General features: G+C 33.5%; 1 protein-coding gene across 5 annotated transcripts in view; it reads left to right on the top strand.

The window, feature by feature from the left end:
- Positions 1-635: 635 nt before the first annotated feature.
- Positions 636-11,286, top strand: part of LOC127721949 (OTU domain-containing protein DDB_G0284757-like) — a 269,632-nt gene continuing 258,981 nt past the window's right edge. For all 5 annotated transcript variants that reach the window (XR_007991542.1, XR_007991540.1, XR_007991543.1 and 2 more), the window contains exons 1-6: positions 636-771; positions 7,405-7,464; positions 7,709-7,834; positions 8,265-8,360; positions 9,393-9,658; positions 10,208-10,481. Coding sequence is in view for 1 of the 5 variants with exons in the window: in XM_052228798.1 (XP_052084758.1) it covers positions 7,437-7,464; positions 7,709-7,834; positions 8,265-8,360; positions 9,393-9,658; positions 10,208-10,481 (790 nt within the window). In the remaining 4 variants the exon portion in view is untranslated. The remainder of the gene's footprint in view (positions 772-7,404; positions 7,465-7,708; positions 7,835-8,264; positions 8,361-9,392; positions 9,659-10,207; positions 10,482-11,286) is intronic.

The raw sequence follows: 11,286 nt of genomic DNA, 5'->3' as shown, positions 1-11,286 counted from the left end.
TACAGCCTTCTACACAGAACAGCAAACTACAGTGTATTAAGGGTTTAGTATATATTTTGGTACTGATTGCTCTCTATAACTTGCCTTTTTGATAAAGAAATCCAGTCATCAACGATTCTGTTGCAAATGACAGCAGATTGGATTCAATATTGAATATGGCGTTTTTCTAATTTTTTGTCAAGAGCATCAAAGCCATTATCATGATTATGGAACAGTGATTTAAATGGTATGAGATATGTTTTCACATGCCCACTATTAATATCAGCTTGTGTTACTTTGTTTGGATCAACAATGTTCCCATTACGGTCTCTCAAATATTGAACTATATCGACAGGTGCACTTGAAAAACTCTTCCCCAACATGTATTCTCTTATACGAAAAGGCACAAACCACAGGTCGCTGTAATTATCTAATGCATCCTTTAGTTCATATTCACATAATCGTTCATTCCTAGAGCTTGAATATAGACGAATTTTGGAGTCAGAGAAAAGACGAATTGGAAATATTTTTTGTAAAATAACCCTCATGTCGAAAGCACAAGGATAATAGTTACGCTGAACGGTGCCCACTGGTCACCTGAACAGAAACGGTTAAAATTGAGTCTATACGCGACAAAAAATAGTACATGTTTTCCGGTTTAAAGTGAAAGTACGTTACTAAGGGGATACTCAGTGCAGCATACTCAGTTTATAATTGCTGTTATACAATACGGATATGAGCTTAATGCAAAGTTCTGGAATCACCATATTTCAAAGGATACTGTTGAGAGAGGTACAAAAAGTAAAAAATAATACACAAATAATCAATAATCATAATGATTCACTCAAAACAAACAATTGAAAATGCATAGAAGATTCATCTGTAACTCTATTAACGAGTGATATGGCTTATTTTTCAGAAAAAAAAATAACCTAATGGCCTATATTGCACTCTCATGAAATATAACTAAAAAGATGGTATGCCTCGAACTCGGGTACCTTTAAACTGCCATTGGTTACCTCTGGTCACCCTATACAGAAAATAGTAGTGCATACAGTTACACTGGTCATTTGATACAAAATGCATAGTAACTTTATTAACCTTACTTCCTTTGCAGATAAATTTACAGTGGTTCTTCTAATTAATTGACACAGATATAGATATTGAATGGCCCTTAAACAGTATTGAATTTCTATACATCTTGTCACCTTTTACATATTTAATTGTGGTGACCTCTGGTCACCCAACACATGTATTGAATTGCAATAAACATTATAAGATATTGAATTTGGTTACCTCTTGTCAACCCGGCAAGCCTTCACAGATATTGAATTTTGTTGCACCTTGTCACCTTTTACATAATTAATTGTGGTGACCTCTGGTCACCCTACACATATATTCTATTTTTTATCTTTAGACACTGTGCATAACTATTGAATTTATTTAACTTTAATAACCCTACTTAGATGTTTAATTTGGTAATATATGGACACCCTACCAAGATGTTGTATATGGTTAACCCTAATCACTCTACAATGATGTTGAATATGGTTACCTCTGGGCACCCTACAAAGATATTGAATATGGTGACCTCTGGTCACCCTACCAAAATTTTGAATATGGTTCTTTCTGGTCACCCTACACATATATTGAATAAGGTTACCTCTAGTCATCTTACAAAGATATTGCATATGGTTACCTCTGGTCACCCTTCACATATACTGAATAGGGAAACCTCTGGTCACCCAACACAGATGTTTGAATTAGTTATAAACTTGCCATCCTACACAGATAATGATCACGGTTATATCTGGACATCTTTCAAATACTTTTAATTGAGTTATGTTCGGTTTCAAAACCTATATACTGGCTTTAACTACCTCTTGTTACCCTAAATATGTCTTGATTTTGGTAATCTCTGGTCACCCTACTAAGACAAATACAATCAAAACCAAGGAGTAAACAGATGTACCAAAAGAAATTTACAACAACATTAAAAAAGTAAGGAACAACAGGAATCTTCTTAATCATGTCTTGAACGCTCCCATCGTGTGAGTTCTTTCTTAAGTCCGGTAATAATGAAAATGTACTGATGACTGTGCAAGAGTTTTAATATGATTAATCATACATAAATTACTAAAATATTGAATTTGGTGACCTCTGGTCACCCTATACATATATGAACTTTAAATACCTCAAGTTACCCTACACAAATACTGAATTGGGTTACCTCTGGTCACCCTTCACATATTTTGAATGTGGTTACCTCTTATCTTACACAGATAGAAAACTTGATTACCTCTAGTCACCGTGCATAAATATTTAATTTGGTTACCTATAGTTAGCCTACTTAAATATTTAATTTTGTAAACTTCGGTCATAAATTGAACGTGGTAACCTCTGATCAACGTACACAAATATTGAAAAAGGTAACCTCTGGTAAACAATTACAGATATTGAAAATGGTTACCTCTGGTCAACCTACAATAAATTGGCTTATATTACCTATGGTTACAATTCATAAATAATGAATTTGGTAAGCATCGGTTATCCCGGTTCACACTTTTGCGCTACTTTTATAATTAATATAGCAACTTCTGGTCGCTGTACACATACATTGAATTATATTGCCATTGTCAACACACACATATATATATAGCAATTGCCTTTTTTGAATGTGGTAACCTCGGGTCGCCATACACAGATATAAAGTTATTTATCTTTAGACACCATACTTAAATATTGAATGTAGATGCCTTTATTAAACCTACTAGTAAGCTGTTTATTTTGGTAATCTCTGGTCACACTGCCAAGATGATGAATGTGGTTACCTCTGGTCACTCTCCAAAGATATTGAATATGGTTACCTCTGGTCACCCAACCAAAACTTTGAATATGGTTACCTCTGGTCACCCTACACATATATTGAATAAGGTTACTTCTGTTCACCCAACCAAAACTTTAAATATGGTTACCTCTGGTCACCCTACTAAGATATTGAATAGGGTGACCTCTGGTCACCCAACCAAAACTTTGAATATGGTTACCTCTGGTCACCCAACCAAAACTTTGAATATGGTTACCTTTGGTCACCCTACACATATATTGAATAAGGTTACTTCTGGTCACCCAACCAGAACTTTAAATATGGTTACCTCTGGTCACCCTACACAGATATTGAATAAGGTTACCTCTGGTCACTTTACAAAGATATTGCATATGGTTATCTTTGGTCACCTAAAAAGATATTATATGTGGTAACCTCTGGTCTCCCTACACATATATTGACTATGGTTACCTCTGGTCACCCTACACATATTTTGAACATGGTAACCTCTGGTCACCTTACCAAAACTTTGAATATGGTTACCTCTGGTCACCTAACAAAGATATTGGATATGGTTTTTTTTTTGTCATCTAAAAAGATATTGAATGTGGTTACTTCTGGTCACCCTACAAAATATTGAGTATGGTTAGCTCTTGTTACTCTTCACAGATATTGAACATGGTAACCTCTGGTCAACCTACAATAAATTGGCTTATGTTACCTATGGTTACAATTCATAAATAATGTATTTGGTTAGCATCGGTTATCCCGGTTCACACTTTTGCGCTTCTTTTATAATTAATATAGCAACTTCTGGTCGCTGTACACATACATTGAATTATGTTGCCATTGTCAACACACACACATATATATATAGCAATTGCCTTTTTTGAATGTGGTAACCTCGGGTCGCCATACACAGATATAAAGTTATTTATCTTTAGACACCATACATAAATATTGAATGTAGATACCTTTATTAAACCTCATAGTAAGCTGTTTATTTTGGTAATCGCTGGTCACACTGCCAAGATGATGAATGTGGTTACCTCTGGTCACCCTCCAAAGATATTGAATATGGTTACCTCTGGTCACCCTACACAGATATTGAATAAGGTTACCTCTGGTCACCCAACCAAAACTTTGAATATGGTTACCTCTGGTCACGGTGCACCCTACACATATATTGGATAAGGTTACTTCTGGTCACCCAACCAAAACTTTAAATATGGTTACCTCTGGTCACCCTACACAGATATTGAATAAGGTTACCTCTGGTCACTTTACAAAGATATTGCACATGGTTATCTTTGGTCACCTAAAAAGATATTATATGTGGTAACCTCTGGTCTCCTTACACATATATTGACTATGGTTACCTCTGGTCACCCTACACATGTTTTGAACATGGTAACCTCTGGTCACCTTACCAAAACTTTGAATATGGTTACCTCTGGTCACCTAACAAAGATATTGGATATGGTTTTTTTTGTCATCTAAAAAGATATTGATTGTGGTTACTTCTGGTCACCCTACAAAATATTGAGTATGGTTAGCTCTTGTTACTCTACACAGATATTGAAAATGGTAACCTCTGGTCAACCTACAATAAATTGGCTTATGTTACCTATGGTTACAATTCATAAATAATGTATTTGGTTAGCATCTGTTATCCCGGTTCACACTTTTGCGCTACTTTTATAATTAATATAGCAACTTCTGGTCGCTGTACACATACATTGAATTATGTTGCCATTGTCAACACACACATATATATAAAGCAATTGCCTTTTTTGAATGTGGTAACCTCTGGTCACCCTACACATATATTGAATAAGGTTACCTCTGGTCACCTAACCAAAACTTTAAATATGGTTACCTCTGGTCACACTGCCAAAATGATGAATGTGGTTACCTCTGGTCACCCTCCAAAGATATTGAATATGGTTACCTCTGGTCACCCTACACAGATATTGAATAAGGTTACCTCTGGTCCCCCAACCAAAACTTTGAATATAGTTACCTCTGGTCACACTGCCAAGATGATGAATGTGGTAACCTCTGGTCACCCTCCAAAGATATTGAATATGGTAACCTCTGGTCACCCTACACAGATATTGAATAAGGTTATCTCTGGTCACCCAACCAAAACTTTGAATATGGTTACCTCTGGTCACCCTACACATATATTGAATAAGGTTACCTTTGGTCACCCAACCAAAACTTTGAATATGGTTACCTCTGGTCACCCTACACAGATATTGAATAAGGTTAACTCTGGTCATTTTACAAAGATATTGCATATGGTTATCTTTGGTCACCTAAAAAGATATTATATGTGGTAACCTCTGGTCTCCCTACACATATATTGACTATGGTTACCTCTGGTCACCCTACACATATTTTGAACATGGTAACCTCTAGTCACCTTACCAAAACTTTGAATATGGTTACCTCTGGTCACCTAACAAAGATATTGGATATGGTTTTTTTTGTCATCTAAAAAGATATTGATTGTGGTTACTTCTGGTCACCCTACAAATATATTGAGTATGGTTAGCTCTTGTTACTCTACACAGATATTGAAAATGGTAACCTCTGGTCAACCTACAATAAATTTGCTTATGTTACCTATGGTTACAATTCATAAATAATGTATTTGGTTAGCATCGGTTATCCCGGTTCACACTTTTTACGCTACTTTTATTATTAATATAGCAACTTCTGGTCGATGTACACATATATTAAATTATGTTGCCATTGTCAACAACAATATATAGCAATTGCCTTTTCTTAATGTAGTTACCTCGGGTCACCATACACATATATAAAATTATTTATCTTTAGACACCATGCATAAATATTGAATGTAGGTACTTTTATTAAACCTACTAAGATGTTTATTTTGGTAATCTCTGGTCACACTACTAAGATGTTGAATGTGGTTACCTCTGGTCACCCTCCAAAAATATTGAATATGGTTACCTCTGGTCACCCTACAAAGATATTGAATATAGTAACCTCTGGTCAACCAACCAAAATTTTGAATATGGTTACCTCTGGTCACCCTACTAAAATTTTGAATATGGTTACCTCTGGTCACCTTACAAAGATATTGCATATGGTTATCTTTGGTCATCTAAAAAGAGTTTGAATGTGGTTACCTCTGGTCACCCTACACATATATTAAGTCTGGTTACCTCTGGTCACTCTACGCATAATTTGAACATGGTCACCTCTGGTCACCCACACAGATATTGGCTATGGTTACCTTTGGTCAATCTACAAAAATTTGGCTTATGTTACCTATGGTTACAATTCATAAATAATGAATTTGGTTAGCAATGGTTATCTCGGTGCACACTTTTTGCGCTACTTTTATAATTAATATAGCCACTTCTGGTCGATGTACACATATATTAAAGTATGTAGCCGTTGTCAACAAATATATATAGCAATTGTTTTTTTTTAATGTGGTTATCTCGGGTCACCATACACAGATATACATTTATTTATCTTTAGACACCATGCATAAATATTGAATTTAGGTACCTTTATTAACCCTACTTAGATGTTTAATTTGGTAATCTCTGGTCACACTACAAAGATGTTAAATGTGATAACCTCTGGTCACCGTACAAAAATATTGAATATGGTTACTTCTGGTCAACTAACAAAGATATTAAATAGGGTGACCTCTGGTCACCCTACCAAAATTGTGAATATGGTTACCTCTGGTCACCCTACACAGATATTGAATAAGGTTACCTCTGGACACCTTACACAGATATTGACTAAGGTAACCTCTGGTCACCTTACAAAGATATTGCATATGGTTACCTCTGGTCACCCACACAGATATTGGCTATGGTTACCTCTGGTCATCCTACACAGATATTGAAAATGGTTACTTTTGGTCACCCTACAATAAATTGGCTTATGTTAACTATGGTGACAGTTCATAAGATGAATATCGTTGGTCAATTTAAAAGATATTGATGTGGTTAACTCAGGTCATTCTACACAGATATTAAATATGTTTACCTCTGGCCCCCCTACACAGATTTCGAATTGGGTAACCCTTTCATATTATTGAATGAGATTACCTCCGGTCATCGTATACATATATTTACTTAAATTACCTCTGGTCACCCTTTACAGATTTGGAATGTGGTTACCTTTGGTCACCATACACAGGTATTAACTTTAGGTTCTGGTCACAATTCATAATTAATGAATCTTTATTGGCATCGATTATCTCGTTTCACACTATCCAGATGTTAAATTTGGTTAACACTTCCCGCAACATTTATATTGAATATGAATATTGCTCATCATAAACAGATAATGATTATGGATATCTCTGGATACCCATCCTATAATTTATTTACTTTTGGTAATCTGACGCAAATATTGTCTTAGGCAACCTCTTATTACCCTGAACTGCAATTCATTTTGGTTAAATCTGTTCATCCTATATATAATTATATGACTTTTAAGGGGTCTCATGGTTTCTCCGGTTATATACAATTAATAAAAAAAAAGATTTTGCTGACATTTTAAAAATAAATATGATATATTTCACATTCTCATTACAGGGTTTTTTGTTCGTGAATTAAATAGAGGAAATATGACAGGTGTAACAGGCGATTTTGAAGGTAATGGTTATAGTTTCAAACATAATTATTTCATTAATCATAGTAGAGGTCATATTAAGACCAATATTCAATTCCTAAAATCAGAATTCGAAACGTAGGGTTGATAGTACAAATCAAATACTTCAAAAACTAGAAAAACTGCACAAATTCCAAAATTATAGTTAAGGAATGTCAAATTATGATACATTATCGCGGTGTATATTTGAAACATCGTTATTTATTCCGCCATTTCCATATCTTACAGGTTTGGAAAACTTTAATTTGGAAGACCTCCATGAATTGCGACATGAAGAAAAGGAAGAAGTTAAAAAACAGATTGAAGCCATATATATTGAGGCAACCTCTTTGGAGAAAAAAGCCAGAGAATTGGGTATGAATTGTGTTTTCTCATTTATGCCCAAACCGCCACAAATGTCGTGATATTTTTCATACAGTATTGTATAGATTACGCTGTTTAGATCATACAATTGAGAAATAATTCATTTAGGCTTGAATTTATACTGATTTTACCACGGATTGACCTTTTATGCTAAATATTTTACAACGACCGATGGCATGGATAATATGCTCTTCATTTTTTAAAACTTTATTCAGCTACGATCAATTATCCTTGGCCAATTTGTAATGGCTCAGCGACTGCGTATATATTTTTTTTAAAAGTGTTTCAAAATTAGTATCTTATTCCAACAAATCGAAAATTGTTACTGTTTTTGTTTTTTTGTGTACATATGCAAATTGAAAAAATATGATTTATTCTAGGAAATTACACGCTTAAATATTATATTTCCCTACCATTTTAGCATGTGATACAAATTCAAAACAGTATATTCTTCGCCACGCACAAACCTTAACAGAAAAAGCAAATGAGATGAAAGAAAAGATATGCTTAGCATCAGGTGATTTATTTCTTTATCTGTATTATATTATAGATATACATTTATAACACAGTAGTGTTATTTTTATGTTAATACTGTAGACTTTTGTAGTTGAATATATCTGTTGGCACGCAAATAGGAAACTGAAAAACAGAAAATTCAAAAGGCACTTAATCAAATCCACTTGTCATAACCAAATTGACAAAGCCACGACAATAAACACAAAATCGGGAACAAGACAAACATCATTCCACGGAATTGGTTTGCGGTTTATTCCTTACTTTATCATTTGTTTATTATCTCAAAACTAGTGTACATAACACACTTTGGCAGTTCACTTAATACTGATCAGTGTTTTATTTCAATTTTCTTATGATGCCCTTTATTAGTAAAAAGAAAGGATTCATATCAAATTTTTACCTCCCCACACACACATACCAGCACACCCACATACACACCAACACACCAACACACATACACACACCAACACACCAACACACATACACACCTACACACACATTTTCTAAAACAAAATGTCAATACCAATTACATGCATCTAGTTGCTGCCATCATTCAAATTTTAGAATGTTTTTGGTTCTGTATCTTCATTTTATTTGTTTAATTCAAAACAAAATAATTTACACAAAACCAGTCAACCACCAGCATATTATCATTGCTTTCAATAAACATGAATAACAAAGTCAAATATTGTTTTTGAATAAATTTATGAATAGCCAAAAATGTCAGACTTTTGTGATACAAATATTTCAGAGCAGAAGGTCTGAAAAAGTTAATTTATAATTCTAAAGAGGTGAATGTCAACAACCTCACAAAGAAATGAAAGAATCATAATTCATATTTTATTGTAAAATTCAGAGTTTACCGAGAATCATATCACTCTTAACAAATCTGTCAAATGATCCCTGAATAAACAAGTAATATTTTCAATGATACGTTTTTATTACAATTGAATACACATAAGTATGTATAAACAATGTCATTTAGCTGTAAATTTGAAGTGAAGAAATTTTAACCTTATATTCTTATATTAAGGGAAATCATTCCAAACACCTGATGAACTACAAATTGCTATAAAGCAATCCATAGCTTCAAACGAGGAACAAACATTAATAGTTGAGAGACTTAAGAGGAACTGTTCATCCCATGGCTTAGAATACAGAGGTCAAACACCAGGGAATGGGAATTGTTTTTTTGAAGCAATCACATGCCAGCTAGATAGAATTGGCGCAGACGTTATTGCTCCCGAACAATTAAGAACAAATGTTGTAAACTACATATCAACACATCCTAGTTTTGAGGTAAACTAATTTACTTGTTAAATACATTCACTAATTATCAAACTCCTCCATGGACAGAAACATAAAGAATTAGTTGGACATGTTTTCAGGGGACAAATCAAAACCGTTGGCAACGTTAGTGGCGCATCAGCACAACTTAAATATATGATTTAAATCAGTTAAGAAGCTATTAACACACAAATACCATCAAAAATACTTCCGACAGAATATTAATTTGGAATTGACGTAACTGCCCGTAATACCTGTGATTAATGCAATTTAATATTTAAAGATTTACAAACTGATAAAAGAATAAGCATCAGTTAAGACTTTCATATCAACCAGAATGCTTTTTTCTGCAGATGTTTAAATAAATCATTTACAGTTAATATATTACAATGCTAAATAATAGGTATTGACAAAAAACAATAAAATAAATAAAAAATGTATGTTATGATCATGATGATTTTTGATAAAATGTAGTTATAAAAGTATTTGTTTTGTATTAATCAATTTCAATGTACAGTAGTTAATAAAGACTTATGTAAGTAGCTTTCTTTCAATCAATAGGGCAGTCAAGGCATTGTGTTATTAGAAAACTTCGTTGAAGACAATTTTCCGGACTACTGTGACAGGATGTTACAGAATGGAGAGTACGCAGACCATGTTGTGGTCATTGGAATGTCCAGAATGCTACAGAGAGACATAGTTATTGTCACCAGTGCTCCCAGTACCAATAATGAGGATAGTGTCCTTTGGGTAACTGGTTGTGATGGTTTTTCCGGTAATCCTATTCTTCTTGGGCACATTTTCGAAAACCACTACCAGTCACTCCAGCCAAAAGGTAACTGATAATAGAAATTATATAATTTATGATTATCTCTCATAAAGAGATACCTTTACAGTTATAGTTTAAAGTAACGCATATGTAAATCTATGTTAAAAAAATAATGTCTACGGTTGATAGTTGGGAAATATCTTATAACACGAGATATAGTTGTGGAATCTGTTAATCTAATGATTCCAATAAAATTTGATAATTTGTTTAGATTATTTACAAAAAGTCATGCTCTTCTTGTCTGACTTCATCGGGCATGATCACCTATTCCAATGACGTCATTATATAAAATTCAGAGGAAAGCAAAATATTTGTCGTCATTATTATATTTCGACTAAGGAAGGACTTCGATCAAATGACCCACGTTTGGTAAAATGTTGATCAATATTGTGCTCAGAAAGGGATAAATACCATAGAATCAGTAAAATGTCCATATTTATATATTTGATATTTTATATTATATATTTTTAAATAAGTTTACTTTAACTTTGTTTTCATTAGGCATTTTCACATTTTCGATAGGAGCGACCCTAATGAGTCTTACGTAGACGGAACACATTTTTAAGCCTTATATCTTTGAATTAGGTAGATCATCACTATATATCTGTATATCGCCATCTTGAATTGTAAAATAGCAGCACACAAGCGACAAAGTTCTTTATTTAAAACTGCAAATTTTGAGACATAAATGCTATTCATTTTTAAAACTCTTGTTTGATAAATGTAAATAAGTGCATTATATCATTGAAAAAATAAGTGTTATTGTAAAAACCGGCTATCAGTCTTTGTTTGATTCAATTTGTCAACTGAG

The sequence above is a fragment of the Mytilus californianus genome, unplaced genomic scaffold (assembly GCF_021869535.1).
Source record: "Mytilus californianus isolate M0D057914Y unplaced genomic scaffold, xbMytCali1.0.p SCAF_12, whole genome shotgun sequence".
Classification (NCBI taxonomy): Eukaryota; Metazoa; Mollusca; class Bivalvia; order Mytilida; family Mytilidae; genus Mytilus; species Mytilus californianus.
The sequence above is the reverse complement of the archived record's forward strand: the minus strand, read 5'-3'. Positions and strand labels throughout refer to the sequence as shown.